The sequence below is a fragment of the Xenopus laevis genome, chromosome 3S (genome assembly GCF_017654675.1).
Source record: "Xenopus laevis strain J_2021 chromosome 3S, Xenopus_laevis_v10.1, whole genome shotgun sequence".
In the NCBI taxonomy this organism is placed as follows: domain Eukaryota; kingdom Metazoa; phylum Chordata; class Amphibia; order Anura; family Pipidae; genus Xenopus; species Xenopus laevis.
This window is the reverse complement of record NC_054376.1, coordinates 127,329,213-127,347,827: the sequence shown is the minus strand read 5'-3', so window position 1 is coordinate 127,347,827 and position 18,615 is coordinate 127,329,213. Positions and strand designations below refer to the sequence as shown.

Genomic DNA, 18,615 nt, shown 5'->3' with positions numbered 1-18,615 from the left:
GCTATATAGATGACATCTTCATAATCTGGACAGATACGGAACAAGAACTTATTCAGTTTCACAAACAGTTTCAAGACTTTCATCCAACAATCAATTTGAAAATGAACTTCTCTCCCACTCACATCCACTTTCTGGACACAACCATTCACATCAGGGAAAATACTATTCAAACCACCATATATCTAAAGCCAATGGACAAACCACCATATCTAATGTACGACAGCTTTCACCCTGACCACACTAAACACTCGATAATCTACAGCCAAGCTTTACGGTACAATCGTATATGTTCAGACACCGATGGAAAGAATCACCACCTCAAAACACTCAAAGCAGACGTCATCAACAGGGGCTACAACCCCATCATTGTACATCAATACATTCATGCAGCCACCAGGATTCCTAGAACTCACCTTCTACAATATAAACAAAAACCTGAAATGAATCGGGTTCCCCTAGTGGTCACATACAATCCACAACTAAGGGCCCTCAGTAAAATAGCCAGAGATCTACAAGGTGCACTTCATAAGGACGAGAAGCTCAAAAGCACATTCCCAGACCCACCACTCCCAGCATTCAGCCTCCCAACCTAAAGACACTAATAACAACAAGGGCCTTATTGCAACCCACCAAAAATGGAACATACCCCTGTGGCAAAATACAATGCAAAACCTGCCCCCACATCCGGACTTCAGACAAAATACCAATTCCAGACACATTAGAGGAATACAACATCCATGGTCACTACAACTGTTCTACCTCAATGTGGTGTATTTAATACAATGCACTAAATGCATAACAGGGGGACTGTATATATAGGAGAGACTGGGCAAAGCCTGAGAAAGAGAAATAATCACCACCCATTCACTATAACCAATAAAAAACTGGACACACCAATAGGAAATCATTTCAATGGCCTCATCACTCCATAAAGGATCTAAGAATTTTGGTTCTTCAGGGCAATTTTAAAACAGATAATGAAAGAAAAGTGTGTGAATACAAATTAATGGAAACGTTCAATTCTCAGAAGAATGGACTAAACCTGGGCCTTGGATTTCTGGCTAATTATATGGACTAAGAAAGGACTGAACCAGATCACAAATACCAACATGTCTGGATATGGACTAAGATCATATGGAATTCCTTTGACTCTACACTCCAATAATTCAGCCCTAAATTATACTCAGCCTCTTTGACCCACATTATCTTGTACCTTATCTGCTTGTCTCTTGCAGATCCCCTCGTAAATGACTTTACACCTCACACACACATTGATATTCCTTTTTGTTGGTCATGTGACCTATGAGCTGAATGTTGTATATATACCAGAGAAAACCACAGCTTCAGTGTAATCAGCTTGAAAAAGGAACTAAAATGTTCTGAAAGCTTGTTATGATTATATTAGTTATCCAATAAAGGGATCACCTTTATACCACTTTTGTGATTTTTTTTTTTCAAAAGGGTTGGCCTGAACCTTTCCTAGAGACTCATAGCTTTGGCTTGGAACTCATCCCAAGTTGATCGGTGCATAAACTGCCCAAATGGGATATCCTCCAATAGCCTTACAGAACAGGTCCCAGTGTTAAACACAGTATAATGGGAAAACATTGGAAAATCCTTGAAGCTGATCCAATCTTGGCCAAACCACAGGTTGTATGTAGGACAGGAGTTACTTTAGGTAAAGCTTTGTCACCAGTTATGTTGCCAGAGACGTCAACTCTTGGGAACTGGATGGAATTTGTAGGCAGTTATAAATGTGGGGCATGAATTTGTGAAAAGAATGTCATTTTTTAAAAAAGTTTCAAAAGGAATTAATGAGAACAGCCACGAAGAAAATAAATAAGTGCGGGGCATACGTAACCTGTTGTACAACTACATCATTTGCTCCTATTGGTGCCTTACTATGGGTCATGGCTTTGTTAGAAGGCCAGTGTATATGTGGAACATGATATTTTGGGTGCTTAACAACCTCACATTCGTGCACTCTCATCTTCTTTCCAGAACCATGAGGTTTCTTCATATCTCTCCAATCTACTGGAAAAGACTATTAGTCATTTTTGCCTTTGGTTTAATGACTCAGTTGCTGGGCAGACATAGGCAGAAAAGGTGAGTGATCTTAAAAACCTGAACTCTATAACCTGATGGATGCCTTGATGTATGTCATTGGGACTTATCAACGGTGATGCCTTCAGCCGAGCACCTTTACATAAGTAATTGTGGACAGATACTGTACAACTCACCTACCTCTTAAGGTGGCCAATATTATAGTATAACAGATCTTTCGTATGATAATCAATGTTTCTGTGTGTGTGGTGGGAGACAAGGCAACCGATCTCAGTAAAAAGTCTTGGGTATCAGTCGTGTTGTCTATTGAGCAGAACTGAAAATGTTGTGCATGAACGTTATAACTGTTAATGCTGAATTGTCAGGTAGAGTTAAAGAATTCTTTTGGTTTTTACCTGCATATCTGACGATTCAGCTCTTAACATAGAGTGGATGAAAGATCTTTCTTACAAGCAATGTTCATGGGAAAGATTGTAATTGTAGCATCTATGGCCACCTTCATTCTTATTATTTACTGTTCAGCTGGAGGCTTGGAAGCCTATTTATTTAAAGGAACACTAACACCAAACACAAACACTGTGTATCCTGTGCTTGAATGGCTGCCCCCATGGCTACACAGCAGCTTGTTTATATAAACTATAGTAGTACTTATCTGTTATCTACTGTGTATCCTGTGCTTGAATGGCTGCCCCCATGGCTACACAGCAGCTTGTTTATATAAACTATAGTAGTACTTATCTGTTATCTACTGTGTATCCTGTGCTTGAATGGCCGCCCCCATGGCTACACAGCAGCTTGTTTATATAAACTATAGTAGTACTTATCTGTTATCTACTGTGTATCCTGTGCTTGAATGTCTGCCCCCATGGCTACACAGCAGCTTGTTTATATAAACTATAGTAGTACTTATCTGTTATCTACTGTGTATCCTGTGCTTGAATTGCTGCCCCCATGGCTACACAGCAGCTTGTTTCTATAAACTATAGTAGTACGTATCTGTTATCTACTGTGTATCCTGTGCTTGAATGGCTGCCCCCATGGCTACACAGCAGCTTGTTTATATAAACTATAGTAGTACTTATCTGTTATCTACTGTGTATCCTGTGCTTCAATGGCTGCCCCCATGGCTACACAGCAGCTTGTTTCTATAAACTATAGTAGTACTATCTGTTATCTACTGTGTATCCTGTGCTTGAATGGCTGCCCCCATGGCTACACAGCAGCTTGTATATATAAACTATAGTAGTACTTATCTGTTATCTACTGTGTATCCTGTGCTTCAATGGCTGCCCCCATGGCTACACAGCAGCTTGTGTATATAAACTATAGTAGTACTTATCTGTTATCTACTGTGTATCCTGTGCTTGAATGGCTGCCCCCATGGCTACACAGTAGCTTGTTTATATAAACTATAGTAGTACTTATCTGTTATCTACTGTGTATCCTGTGCTTGAATGGCTGCCCCCATGGCTACACAACAGCTTGTTTATATAAACTATAGTAGTACTTATCTGTTATCTACTGTGTATCCTGTGCTTGAATGATTTATGCTTTGCCATTTCTTGATGTTGTACAAGGATTGGCAGCAGCTATAGAAAAGCTAAATAGCCCCCTTTTGTGGAGTACAGATAAGGGGTTCTAGAATTAACCAGAGGACTCATTCTAATGTTGTTAAACAATTTCATATATCCAGTTTTGGTTTTACTCATTATATGTCTTTATATATCTAGGGGATGATACATGACATTTATTTCTTTACTAGCCCCTCCCAGGCCTTCACTGCAGAGCACCCCCTCTTTTCACCCTCAACACAAACGTGTCAGCCAAAATCTCACATAGTGTTCCTGAAGACCCACAAGACTGCCGGAAGCACCGTACTGAATATGCTAAACCGTTATGGGGACAGGAATTCACTAACATTTGCTCTACCCCAGAAGCATCAGTTCAACTACCCCAGTCTGTTCAACGCCAACATGGTGAGAGGATACGATGAACTCAACAAGCCAACGTATGATATCTTGTGCCATCACATGCGCTTCAATCTCCCAGAGGTAAGGAAACAAAAAGGAATTTCTACAAGTTCTTTGAAGGTGAGAAGCTGTTGGTATCGATCCAGTGGTTATTGTGTATGAATAAATATGGGGTACTGATCGTGGCTATGTAACTAAAATTTGACTTTATTAAAGGGATTTAAGCAAAGGGGGCTAATCAGAACCAGTCGGTCTTCCTGTAGCTTTCCTCTAAGATACATACCTCCCTAGTTTGCAGGAGACCCTGCCTTCCCGTGGCTGAAATCCAACACTGCAACTCTTCGATGCTCATCCCGATTTAAGACTTACTATAACACTGCCCCAGGCCAATCTCTGAGGCATCTGACCAAAGAGCAAATAATTTTGTAATATCCAGATTTGTTAAAGTTGGAGATCTTGACAAACAGTTTTCAACCTGATCAAAAGTCCTTTGATGCTTTTGTGACCAGACTGCCTTGTTGGGGAACTTTTCTTTGTCAGGTCTTTGAGTGGTGTAGTGATTGTAGAGTCATGGGGAATAAAGTGCCTCTAGTAGTCAGTGAACCCCAAAAAGAACCACACCTGAGTTTTTGCCTTTGGAACTGAGGTCTGCATGATCTGCATGAGGGCTTAGCACTTGATCAATGAGCCTCTGAAGGGTACAGGGGATCCTTGTAGGCCAAAAGGGATCATAGTAAATTGGTAAAGCCATAGAAGATTGCATTTTGGAAAAATACAATGGGGTGAATTGGTGTACAGAACAATAGATTTTTTTGAAATATTTTACATAATATTCTCCCCCACTCACTTCATAAACTAAAGGGAAACTAGAAGCCACTGAGGAGCTCCATGGGTTCAGTGCTTTTATATAGGTTATGAAGTTAAAGGTGACTTCTTATATCCTCAAATTTTAAAAAAAAGGTGGTACATTAAGTTTTATAATACACACATTTTCATGTGACATCAGTGAGTTGCTATCATAACTGCTAATCAATCATCTGATATACCCGAAGGCCACAATAAACTCATATTATAAGGTTATGTTTTACAGGCTATGGATTTTAGATAGATAGATAGATGATAGACAGATAGATAGATAGATGATAGACAGATAGATAGATGATAGATAAATGATAGATGATTGATAGATAGATAGATGATTGATAGATAAATGACAGATAGATATGTAGATGACAGATAGATAGATGTAAAGATAGTTGCACTTGTCTGTGGGACATAAGTAATTGAGCCCAACTATTGTCAGTATGTCATGATATATGTTACTTAAAATGTATTAAAATGTATTATTGTCTCCAGATCAGAAAGCTCATGCCTTCAGACTCCTTCTACTTCACAATTCTAAGGGAACCAGCGACCTTGGCAGAGTCTTCTTTCTCTTATTATCACTCAGTGTCACGTGTCTTTAAGAGAGCCCCCAACTTAACAGAGTTTATAGCTCACCCTTTATACTTCTACAAACCAGGGGAGAAAGGAAACCAACATGCACGCAACTTTCAGTGGTTTGACCTGGGACTGGACCCTGACACTCCATTCAATGAATCTCTGGCCAGAGCAGAAGTCAGGGAGATAGATAGGGTTTTCCACCTGGTCCTACTCTCCGAGTACTTTGATGAATCGATGGTCCTTCTGAAGGAGGAACTTTGCTGGGATCTTGATGACGTGGTGAACTTTAAGCTGAATAGCCGTGAGTCTTCTACACCACTGAAAGAAAAAGAGAAAGAGATGTTATGGGCTTGGAATGCACTAGACTTGTATCTTTATGTCTACTTCAACCGTACCTTCTGGGAGAAAGTAGAGAGATTTGGGAGAGAAAGGATGTACATTGAAGTTAGGAGGTTGAGAGAAAGAAGACAACAGCTAGCTGAGATATGCCTAGAAGACTTGGATCCTGTAAGAGGGAATGAAATAAAAGAAAACGGCATTAAGCCATTTCAGTTTGGGCAGGAGAAGATCATGGGGTGGGTGGTGAAAATGGATCTTGAGCCCAACACTCGGGCATGGTGTGTTCAAATGATAACTCCTGAACTGCGCTACAAGAACATTTTGGATGCAAAGCAGTTTCCTGGAAGTGTAAGAAATGGGTCTAAGCCAACAGGGACTTCAGCGAAACTCCTTCGGCCCTAGAACTTTTTTGGAACTTTGCAATTGAGGTGGATTTTAGGAATGTTGATGTGATTATTGTTGGGCTTATGGAACATCAGACCCATAAGACTTATACAAGGATGGTTTATTTCAAGGCTACTTTCCTCCAAGCTGCACTCCTTTCACATAAATGTGACCCACCTTTAGTAAAGTGGAGATTGCGGGAGAGACTGAGGCTTGATCCCATTACTGCCCTCAGATGTCATTATCAGTGCCCAGGTGGCAACTCTATGTGCAAGTGGAAAACAAAAGAGACGTTAAGCCTATTGATGTAACTCATCATTCACTAGAGGGTGTGTATGAGGTACCTGATGGCCACTAAGCTCCATGAATCCATATTGGGGGCAAGACAATGCTATTGAGTTAATTTAACTTTTTAAAGAATTTTTAACAAACTTAAAGGGATTGTTCACTTTTAAATTAACTGTTAGTATGATGTACAGAGTGATATTCTGACACAATTTGCAATTGGTTTTAATTTTTTTATTATTTGTGGTTTTTGAGTTATTTAGCTTTTTATTCAGTGGCTCTCCAGTTTGCCATTACAGCCATTTGGTTGCTAGGGACCTAATTCCCCTAGCAACCATACCTTGATTTGAATAAGAGACTGGGATATGAATAGGAGACACCTGAACAGAAAGATGAGCAATAAAAAGTAACAATAACAATAAATGTGTAGCCTTACAGAGCATTCGTTTTTTAGATGGGGTCAGCGACCCCATCTCTGGAAAGAGTCAGAAAAAGAAAGGAAATAATTTTAAAACGACAGAAAATAAAAAATGTTGATCAATTGAAACTCTGCTTAGAATTATCCATTCTATAACATATTAAAGTTAACTTAAAGGTGAACCACCTGATCCAAATGACAGATCCAGAAAGCCCTGGGTCCCAAGCATTTTGGATAATGGATTCTATACCTGTACTAGGGCAGCAGAACCATGTCCATTAACTCACAATCTCCATTTAGATTGTAAGCTCTAATGAGCAGGGCCCTCTATAGCACATATATAGGGTTGCTTTCTTTACTGGTGGATAAAACCCCGGCAAAGGGACGGGTCTATGACTGGGCATTGGGTGAATTTCAGAATGTTGAAAACCAGGCGGAAAGTTGTGAACTGGAGACAGGGGTTTTCAGGTCTAATTTTCAAAACCAGTCAAAGTCATCTACAAAACCAGCCCAAAGGCACTTCAAAAGTAGCCGAAAAATAGCACAATATGTGCAGTGAAAAAAAAGTCTAGAAAGTAAATGAATAAATGTAAAAAAACTCCTTTTTAAAAAATTTTCATGAAGCAAAATGGGACAGATTCGCCTGGCACCAGGGGGGTAACTACCGGGGGGGGGGCAGGAGGTATAGGGGACCCATAAGGCCCTAATACAGATACAATTTCAATAAATATTGGTAAAACAGGTCGACCTCTAGACATTTTGGTGGCCAGCAGATTTTTGCCCCCAAATTATCTGAAATTGAGGAACTCCCGACTTCTACGCAATTCAGTCCTATTGCATGCTGGGTATTGTAGTCTTACATTAAACTTGGCAGTCAGCAAATTGTTAAACAAAAACTACATTGCCCAACATGCATTGGGAGACGCAGGCTTGGCACAAAAACTTTGGCTGCTTTCCAAAGTACAAACCAGCCAAAGGCCTAAAAAGTAGCCCCAATCCGCACCTTGGCTAGTTTGTACTTTCAAAACCCACCTGGGCTTTAAATTAGTAGCCCAATTTGTCTGGAGAGTCCCTTGAAAAACTGGGTTGTGCCATTCAAAACTGGACGGGGGCAACTCTACTCATGTTTCAGCTGTTGTATTACAATGTGTAGAGTGTCTGGATTAATTTAGATGTGTATCCCCTTCAGTTGTACAGCAAAATGTATTAGTGATGTAGGAATACTTGTTAAAAATAATAAGAAGAAGGAAAATAAAGAGAAATATAGAAATAAAGGAAAGAGACAAAACTGGTGTCGTAATCTCATCTGTTCTCGTCATGACAAAAACATCAAATATAATTCAGAGAATGGAACAAAAACCTGTGTCCCCTAAACCCGTGAGAGTTGCCATCAATCTTATAGGAGTAGGGCCTCCGTCACAAATCTTTACAAATATAGGGTGCACTTGCAGTTGCAATCACCATGCCCTGCCCCCCCCCAAGCAAAATGGACTCAATTGCATGTGTGCGTCGCTGGACGCAGTTTGCCGTATATTTTTGCACCAGTTCTGGTGTTTGCTCAAGTTAGTTCCATTGTTCGGTGTGTGACTGACGTGTTCACTTGATATTTTAGGAGCAAGTCTGCATTGTCCAAGGTGCTGAGGGAACCCTGGAGCTGCCGCCAGGTCAGGAGGAGATGGTAGTTTTTTGGTAGCTCCAGGATTTGCACTGTGTTGTGCGTCAAACACACAGTTAGGAATGGAAGGACTAATTGCCAATGTGCTCAGCTATAAGTAAGCGTATAAAGTGCGATGCAAGTACCAGTAACAAAAATGTGCAACTCACTGCAGGAAAAAGCACAAATTGCCCATTGTATCTGCACACCTAAATGAGACTTTCTGGGAATAGATGCCATTACTTCAGCCCTGCATAAAGGCACTAAGATGCGGATTTGGTTAGGTCAATGTCAGGTTATGTAGGGCAGCCAGGGGCAAGGCAAGCCAACCGGGAGCTCTAGGCAACCCAGCCAGCCACCTTGCCCTTTACAAGAGGAAAGAGAGTGACAGAGGGAGCAAGTGAATCCGGACTAGGTGTAAACATAAGACACTTCAAATGGTACCTGCCCAGTGCCACCCCATCATTGCAGGTTCCTCTTATGTCTACTCTTAGTCCAGGCCCTGATGGCAGCCCTGCTACACCCTAACAGAGGCGCACATGTCATAGTTAAAGTTACATTGTTAAATCGGGTTGAAAAAAAAAGTCCATCAAGTTCAACCCCTCCAAATGAAAACCCAGCCCCATACACACACCCCTCCCTACTTTTAATTAAATTATATATACCCATATCTATACTAACTATAGAGTTTAGTATCACAATAGCCTTTGATATTATGTCTGTCCAAAAAATCATCCAAGTCCCTCTTATAGTCATTAACTGAATCAGCATCACAACATCACCCGGCAGTGCATTCCCCAACCTCACTGTCCTCACTGTGATGAACCCCCTACTCTGTTCCTTTAAATGAAACTTCTTTTCCTCTAGTCTGAAGGGGAGGCCTCTGGTACGTGATTCTCTTTATGGGTAAAAAGGTCCCCTGCTATTTGTCTATAATGTCCTCTAATGTACTTGTAAAGTCTAATCATGTCCCCTCACAAGCGCCTTTTTTCCAGAGAAAACAACCCCAACCTTGTCAGTCTCCCCTCATAATTTAACTCTTCCCTCCCTCTAACCAGTTTAGTTGCACTTAGTCTCTGCACTCTCTCCAGCTCATTTATATCCCTCTTAAGGACTGGAGTCCAAAACTGCCCCCATACTCCAGATGAGGCCTCACCAGGGACCTATAAAGAGACACAATTATGTTTCATCCCTTGAGTTAATGCCCTTTTTATACAAGAACTTTATTTGCTTTAGTAGCCACAGAATGACACTGCCCAGAATTAGACAACTTGTTATCTACAAAGACCCCTAGATCCTTTTCATTTAAGGAAACTCCCAACACATTGCCATTTAGTGTATAACTTGCATTTATATTATTTTTGCCAAAGTGCATAACCTGCATTTATCAACATTGAACCTCATTTTCCAGTTTGCTGCCTTAGAAAAGATTCAGGTTGGGTCTGACACACTACAACTGCAACTAACAGGCCTCCCAGGCTCTATAGTGCACACTCACACTCACAGATTCATGTTTAATGCCTGAGAGCACCTCTTGACCAGATCGCAGTCCCAGGTTCCCTTTGTGCCCAGCATCAATAAGCCCAGGGCACTAAGGGCTAATGAATTGGGCCCAGACGTCACTAACGTGAGACCAGATGAAGTTCTTCACAATTGCGTCTGATTTGAAACCAAAGCACAAGTTGCGTTAGTTTTGTCCAAATCGGACACAATTGTGGTTGGCACAGTGCCCCCCATGCAACAGCAATCATGCTGAAATTCTGGGAAAACAACTGCATTGTGGGAAAAAAACATGGCGATTGCTCACTGCTCAGTAAAAATAGAAACAGTACTTTCAATGGCCACCTCCAGGTCATTAATAAACAAGTTGAAAAGCAAGGGACCTAGTACAGAGCCCTGCGGTACTCCACTAACAACACTGGTCCAATTAGAAAATGTTCCATTTACCACCACTCTTTGTAGTCTATCTTTTAGCCAGTTCTCTATCCAGGTACAAATACTATAAGATAATATCATTACCTATATACAATCCCTCCAACAAGGGCAGGAAATGGATGAAGGGAAGGAGAAGGGACAGGGGCGGGATGTGGGTGGGCAGAGGCGGGACAGGAAGTGGGAGGGAGGATAGGGATTGGAGTGCACCTAAAAAAAATCTTCACAGGGGCCCAGTTCCACCACTGTTTATACAGTACCATCATATCTCCCAGAGCTGTAAGACAGAAGCATGCAATTATCAAACATACAAATGTCAAAGCAGAGGAGGAAGGTGGATATTTTGTTTAGGAGACGACCAATAGAAGGTTTTCCATTAGTGAACTTGTAATAACAAATATATACAGCAGTTCATTTTTTTTTTATCCCTAAATCTTCCATTTTAAGTTGTTCCTTGTTATAGAAAACTGGTGATACAAATGTGTAAGTTTCGGACTAGCTAGGGGTTGGTAGTTTACACTGACACACTTACAGGCTTATTTATGACCTCAGTTGTGGTCACGCATCTATAGATGCTCACACATTAATCAGTGCATAAACATGTTCCTTGCAATTGCCCATTATGGCAACAAGCACCAAGCAAATGTGCCATTGGCAGAGGGGAACCTTCTAGTTGGTGGTACCCAGGGTTCCCACTGCCGGCTGGGTCTATATGGGCAGCACCAGTGCCTATAAAAGTACACGCTGTTTCTACATTCTGGGTAAAAAACAGCAAACTGTCCAAAAATGAACTTACACTTGGATTCGTAAACTGAACCCTTTAGTGTCTAGACTTGTTATTTGATTGTGCAAACAGAGGGGCCCAATAAAGAACCAATAATCCAACCCACTCCCTCGCACCTGCCTAGGGCTGGATTTCCAACTCAGGAGCCTGTAGGCACAGAGGTAAATGCTCTTCTTCTGAGAACAAATCATTGTCTATTATGATTTTCTTGCTCTCCTCATCTTCCAACTGTCCTTGAGAATCTACTGTTGGAGTGTCTGTTGATGACCTAGTTTGATCTTCATCAAGTGGTCTGAGTGGTATCCAGTCATCAGGTTCTCCAGTCTTCAGTATCTGTCTATGATTTCTTCCCAACTCCTCTCCTTCCTCTGTTATAACTAGTGTTAAACTAGTGGAACTGTTTTCAGCCAGTGGTTGAACCAAAAATCTATAGTTTTTCTGTAGAGGTGATGTGTATGCTGATGTGATGGGAGTACTGTGCTTGACAATTATGATTCAATTTTAGTTTGGACTTGATGTTATCAGAAAGCTTGGGGTTCAAAAGTTTCTTAGTTATTAATAAGCACATCTGCTCTTTTGTTTCTGGATGACTAGATGACTGCCCAAGCATTGGGTCAAAGTATTTCTTAAATACATTGACACAAGTCCAATACACACATGCCTATGCCAATGTAGAGCCCTTCTATGCCTACATGAGAGGTGTGTACCATCTCCATGATGTCTCTTCTAAGACTCTCTCTGGTATGACCACTCTTTAGATCTAGAATATTATGCCCTAGTGTATTGACACTTCATCCGTGATGTGAAAAAATTGAGATATTTCTACAGGAGTTTGTATTGTTGAGTATTGTTTGTATTTTGACCAACCCTGTAAAATGGTAGTTTTTAGAATCTGCATTGTGGAATCATGTTCTGTGCATGTTTGTATCTCTTTAAACCTATCTTTACTTGTCGGCTGATGGTTTCTATGTCCTCGTCATCTTCATGTGAGTTAGGAAGGTCGGCCCTGCTTAGAGGATCTGCAAAGAGGAAATCTTTGCCAGGACAGAATCAATGTCACAGTCAATTTGGAGCATTTACTAGAGCAGTGATCATCAACCAGTTGCTTGTGAACAATATGTTGATCACCAACTCCTTGGATGTTGCTCCTAGTGGCCTCAAAGCAAGTGCTCATTTTTGAATTCCTGTCTTGGAGGCTAAAAAGAGCCTCCTGTAGGCTGACAGTCCACATAGAGGCTACCAAATAGCCAACCACAGTCCTTATTTGGTACCCAGAGGGACATTTTTCATGCTTGTGTTGCTCCTCAACTGCTTTCACATTTGAATGTGGCTCACCCCTGTACTAGAGGCTTCTTTGTAATGGTCTCTAGAGGCTTCTGATTGGAATAATGTCGATTTTGGGTTTTCCTGCTGGGTCCACAACTCGTTAGATGTGTGTTAATTTGGCTCTTAAACAGTAGAAAGAGTAGCCACCTCCAAAATTGTAACATATATGAACAGGACAACTGGAGAGCCTTTTGAATCTTTTGGTGTCGTTTTATTGAATCACTACATGTTTCGGACCACACGGGTCCTTCCTCGGGTGCAGTTTACTGATTGGAATACACTGGAATATGGAATACACTGGTATATGGAATACACTGTCTTCCATATGTGTACTGATGGAAAATCTCCATAACCAATTCTCCAGCCAAAAGTTCTTCCTCAGTCTGACCATAACCATACTCTGGCGTTGTTCATAGTTCTGCTTGCAAATGTTTACAAGTTGTTTATTCCTGCATCAGTGCAGCTTCAAGGCACATTGTATTTCCACTGCTGGAGAAAGGTTATAGTATTTGGGAGTGGATGCATGGACCAGGCATTTTCTGTATAGTCCTTAGTTTTTCTAACTCCACTTTTAAGCCACGTCATGTCACAGATGCCCTATGTACATGGCATTTCAGTCATTTTAAGCTTACATTTTTCCAGGCTGCATTTAATGCCTTTTTCTGTCTTCATTTTTCCAGGAACTGAATCAATTTAAGATTGTGATCCCGGGTGGTAAAATCCAGGCTGTCACCATCAACATCAATATGGAAGTTTCTTTAACGTTTGATTTGCCCTTTGCTGGAATAATTCTGGGGCTGGACTTTTTCCCCATGGCCATTCAGAACCATCTCTATCTCTAAATTGGGTGATCTTCTATTGCACACATTGGGCAATGACTCCTTTTCAGGACTTTAATAATTGGTGTAGGATCTATACATTTTCAGGGAGGATCATTTATTAAAAGTTGAATTTTAGTGGTGTTAGAGCTTTTTGAAACCACGATTAGACTTCTATTCTCTAAAACCATGGATGTCATGAAAGGAATTAAAAGATTTTACTCTAAAAAGCAAGAAGGGAAAAAGCCTCTGAGTGTTCAGAAAAAGAAAATCCAAAAATCTCCAATTTTTTGTGAACAAATGAACGATGGATCAACGGAAACTTCTAACACCACGAATGAAAGTCCAAATGAAAAGAAGGGCAGCTACTGTTGACTTCTACATGACCTTGACAGTTTTTATTTGGTGTACATTTCTATTCATGGGTTTTATGGTTTGGGCAATTGATAATTACAAATAAATCTATGAGAAAAATATCATTGTTGAAAAAGTCAAAATCAGAGAAACCAATGTTCTCCGCATGTTCTTAAGTTGGCTCCTTAGTTTCTTTACTATTACTGAGCATCTTATCCAGCCAGGGCTCCTGAATTCTAAAAGAAAATGCATGTAAGTTATCAAAACATTGTAACTAATAAAACCCTGTTTTTTAAAATACACACACTTGTATAGATGCGAAATTACAGGCGAAAAAAGGAGACCAGGAATGTGCATTGATTGTCGTGGAAGTTCACAGTCATAAAAGGGCGTTACAATTGATAATCGATAGCACAGAGATATCTCTTCACAGCACAGAAAAACAAAGAACTGCTCAGATAACAAACGGGATGGTTCTTCCTCAAGGTCAAGGTGATATGACCAAGCTAGCTTGAGAACTGAATTGATCTGTTTCAAAGTGAAATGACCCAATGATTGATTCTGCATAGCCAAACTTCATTAGTCCTCTTACGCTTGGGTCAATTTGAATAGGGCGGGTACATTAAAGTCGTATGGACGTCTTTATTAGAGATGTTGGTGCAAATGCTTGAAGTGTCCAAGGAACCTGAATAAAGACAAAAGAGATCCTCTAATGTCCTGCACATGAGCCCATCCGAAAATGAATGTTCCATGCCCCTCAAATGTCTGGGGAAAAATATTTAAAGTTTAATAGCTAGGACTTTTGCAGGCAATCCCGCTTAAAAAAAAGGTCAAGTCGCCAGCATTTTTACAACTTTAAAGGAGAACTAGAGTGGTAGGCTAGAAATGTTTTACACTATGTTTTGTGCTTCTGTACCAGCCCAAGGCAACCACAGCCCTTTAGCAGTAAAGATCTGTGTCTCCAAAGATGCCCCAGTAGCTCCCCATCTTCTTTTCTGCTGATTCACTGCACATGCTCTGTGCTGCTGTCACTTACTGAGCTTAGGGAGCCACTCACAATATACAGTACACATAGAATAGAAATGTCACAATATAAGGCTGATTAGTAATTAATACACATAATTACTACATGGCAGCACAGAAACCAGTGCAATTAGCATCAGAATTTAATAATCAGCAAACCTGTAGCACCAGCTTATATTACAGCCAGGGATGCTAATTTTCTGCTGGATAATTAGTGACGAGCCCTAAGCTTAGCTTCTCAACAGCCAATCAGAGCCCACTGAGCATGTGAGTGTCACAGACACTTTCCAAGATGGTGACCCCCTGTGACAAGTTTGAAGTCCTGGATCATTGCTGCTATTGACAAGCTCAAACTTTAGCCTCGTGCAATAAGTTCACTATATAAAATAGGACATTTTTAGTCATATTCATTTTTAGGGTTTAGTTCTCCTTTAATGCGTTTCCGGCATGCAGGATATGATATAAGTGACATAACATTGAGGAAGATGTTAGTTCATTTTAGCAGTTCGCCTGGTCTGAGGTGGCGAAGGAAACTCTGACGAAAGAGGAAACGTTCTGTAAAATTAGCATCTTAGTGAATTTGCAGAGTAAGTCGTCTGGCGATAGAGTGACGGTCTCTCTAGCATATTGTCCTCTATGCCTATTAGTAAATTGGCGATGTCCCTAAAGATGGGATTTCTGTCAAAATATCGCTAGTGTTTCGCCCTGAAGTGAATCTGCCCCAAGGTCGGGGGAGGGGGGGTGCATTGGATCCTGCAGGTGGTGGTTTGGAGCAGCTTAACAAAGAAATATCAAAAACATTACCCTTTTTGACAAAAGGTTTCAAGAATTTATTATGGACCAATAAACTTTGGTTGTAACTGGGCAGAGGGAACCTGGAATTGGACATTTTTAGATAGTGAAACCCTGTCTCCCACCTGGTACCTAGGAGCAGTCCTATGATTCTATCAGTGGCTCTAATCTGGTGGGCACCAACAGGTATATTAGGGAACTGCACCTTTTTCCAACCATTAGCCATAAGTAGGTCTCAAATCTGTGTCCCTACCCTCAAGTTCAAACCCCTAGTGGCCAATAACTCTTCACCCACTTGATCCACTCCTTCAGAACTTACACATGCTGCTACATGATACAATGGGTCAACAAGACACACTATTTTAATAACCACATGATCACTCCAGCTTTCTTCTCACATTAACATCCAGTGGTGCTCTTTCAAATAACACCTGGAAGAGCAAGTGTGGTTTTCTACTATAGCACTTTATCTACTGTTGACCCTAAAAGGCCCACCACTGAGTATACTGTATAGACAGCTGAAAATTGTCTCCTTCTTTGTCTGTGGGTGGCAAAAATGGGCATCTGGGTACCACCCACAACCTTAAAGGCAACACGTGTGCTTTCTGACTATGGCACTTTAACTACTGTTGGCCCAAAAAGGTCTAAGACAGCACACAACTATTGATCTCATCTATCTGTGGCTGGTATTTAAAATGGCGGTTCATGATAAAAAAATGGAACACATTGCTAAGATGGCTTATTTAATGTGTTGTGCATGTGTACATAATATTTCTGTATGACTTTATTTCTCTTGTTACCATTAGGCCAGATGGGTGAATCAGGAATCTCATGCAAGAAGTCCTTGTTGGCAACCAAGAAACCCTTTCTAACACTCTGTCCTTAGGGGTCAAAGGGGGCTGTTATGGACTGAAGAGCATGTTGGGACAGAATTCCTAGTCCTAGGGTAAATATTTTGTGGAAATGTTCAAATGATGTTAAAGTAACAAAGATTATCAAAACTATTGTCAATATCTCTTTTTATCGATTAAATTAATTAAGTCAAATTTCAAAAGATTAAAAATCTGAAATATAGTTTACTTTGGGGAATACAAGAAGGTGTATAAGGATAAGTTATTGCCTTCATCAGTATGTGGCCATTGATTGGTACGGACTCAGGTAATGTTATGTCACACATGCTGTGCAGTCTCAAAAGTGTACATGTCCTCTTCCACTGTGGGCCAAGCAGAAGCTGGGTAGACTGGGCAAGCCGGACATTGGGAAAAAACACGATGGGCCTTGCCAGACCAGACCCGGTCCACACCATCGCTCCTCCAGACTGCTGATCTTCCTCCCCCAATGAGCTTAATTTATGTGCGCTCTGGGGAAGGGGTAGGGCTGGAGGTGGTGGGGCCCCTTGGGGTGTGGGAGCCTCTGGGGCCAGAAACAGAACTACCTGGTACAGGACCCAGGTGCAGACTATGCAGCCGGGCCCCCCATCCGGAAGCAGAGATTGAGGCACATTCGTAAGAGCTTGAACCGCCGGTGGGCCCCGGTAGTTTGCCCACTGCCTGGGGCAGCATTCCCTGGGCCCTGCACCCACCAGTCCAATCCAGAGCAGAAGAGGCCACCATCTGGGACATTCCTATCCAGTCTGTGGTGGGCTTCAAAATTATTTATCTCATTTATCTCATTAAGGCAGTAATGTGTGGGTCACATAAAAACCACACAACAAAGGTTGTGGTGTCTTTCAATCCAAGACTGATTAGAGCCCCAGGAACATTCCAAACCAGTATAGAATGTCCATGCTCGACACACATAACACAGTAGGGTGTCAGGAACCTGAATCAGAAACAGTGATAATGTAACACTTGTATCTGCTTACACCTCAAGATGTTCCAGGCAGGTATTCAATGCTAGGAGAACGCCAACACATCACCATCAGCAGCCTCCTGAAACCTAAGCAAATAATACTATTGCTAGACTTTATCATATATCCTGGATAACTGGACAAGATGTTAAAGATATATTTCAGCCAGTTCATTTTAAGCATGGTAATGGAGAAGAAGTGTAAACGAGGATCTTGTTATAAAACCATCTGTTCGAGACATCTAAGCCTACTGAACTGTCTACATTCCCAGGTCTAGCAGTAAACAGATCTATTAGCCAGTGTTTGTTTTATACAGTTCCAGGATACAAAACACACAGTAGGAACAATTTCTTGACAATTTTACATTTTTTTTCATTAAATCTGGGTAAGAAGCTTTAAAGGGCAAGTAAAATATCAAATATTACTTCAAACCCTTTCATCCCTTCCGTGTTACTGCTGCTTAGCTGTAATATTCACAACACACCAGAGGTAATACTCATGGAAGTGGTGAAGCAATTCCCAGTGCAAGGCAAAACTCAAAATGGGACCTCACTTCAGAAATCTCCTGATTGCTTAAGTCGCTGGCAGGTGACACCACATGGTACTTAGCCAACTGGCCTCCTCATTGGAGCTTCTGGCTGCTCTACTAACTATCCTTATCTTGCCTGTCTCCTAGAATGAGCTATTGCTACAACTTTCTAACATTAACTTCATCTAATTAGGCCTAACTCCACTCTATGCTCTTCAGCACACCACCTCCTCCAGCAAGTATGGTCCAAAAAGAGAGAATATATGGTGGCTTCCCCTTTTAAAGAATAGAGAACCCTGACACTCTCTGGACAGATACTGAACTAGCTGGGAAATACTGTAACCCAGGAATGGGAAACAACTGCCCTTCACAACTAAAGACAAGGACCAGCTCTTAGCTGTCCAAAACCCTGCTGGAGAATCACTTGGAATAAAGTTTGGCAAAACCTGTACCCTCCAACACATAGCTTTAAAACTCAGTGCAAAAATGTTCTCACAAAACTTTCTCACATGCTCAGGACTGCTTTGCTGGAAGGAAAGATGTAATTGCATAATCAAAAATAAATACCCCCCCCCCCCAAATTTGCAAAATGTTCTCGAACTGTCTGCCCCTCAACAAATTTGCTCCCTCAAAATTTCTAAATGGCAAATT

General features: G+C 41.1%; 1 protein-coding gene across 1 annotated transcript; it reads left to right on the top strand.

Moving 5' to 3' along the window:
• Window positions 1–1,483: 1,483 nt before the first annotated feature.
• Window positions 1,484–6,673, top strand: gal3st4.4.S (galactose-3-O-sulfotransferase 4, gene 4 S homeolog). Its single transcript, XM_018239588.2, has 3 exons — window positions 1,484–2,106; window positions 3,827–4,115; window positions 5,391–6,673. The coding sequence occupies exons 1-3, from the start codon at window positions 1,904–1,906 to the stop codon at window positions 6,216–6,218; spliced, it is 1,320 nt and encodes a 439-aa protein (XP_018095077.2). The 5' UTR covers window positions 1,484–1,903; the 3' UTR covers window positions 6,219–6,673.
• Window positions 6,674–18,615: the final 11,942 nt, after the last annotated feature.

Excerpts from the sequence above, each read along its gene's own strand:
- gal3st4.4.S (XM_018239588.2), top strand. The coding sequence starts at position 1,904 with ATGGGTCATGGCTTTGTTAGAAGGCCAGTGTATATGTGGAACATGATA. Across the intron at positions 2,107-3,826 it reads GGCAGACATAGGCAGAAAAG|CCCCTCCCAGGCCTTCACTG; the intron begins GTGAGTGATCTT and ends TTTCTTTACTAG. Across the intron at positions 4,116-5,390 it reads TGCGCTTCAATCTCCCAGAG|ATCAGAAAGCTCATGCCTTC; the intron begins GTAAGGAAACAA and ends TATTGTCTCCAG.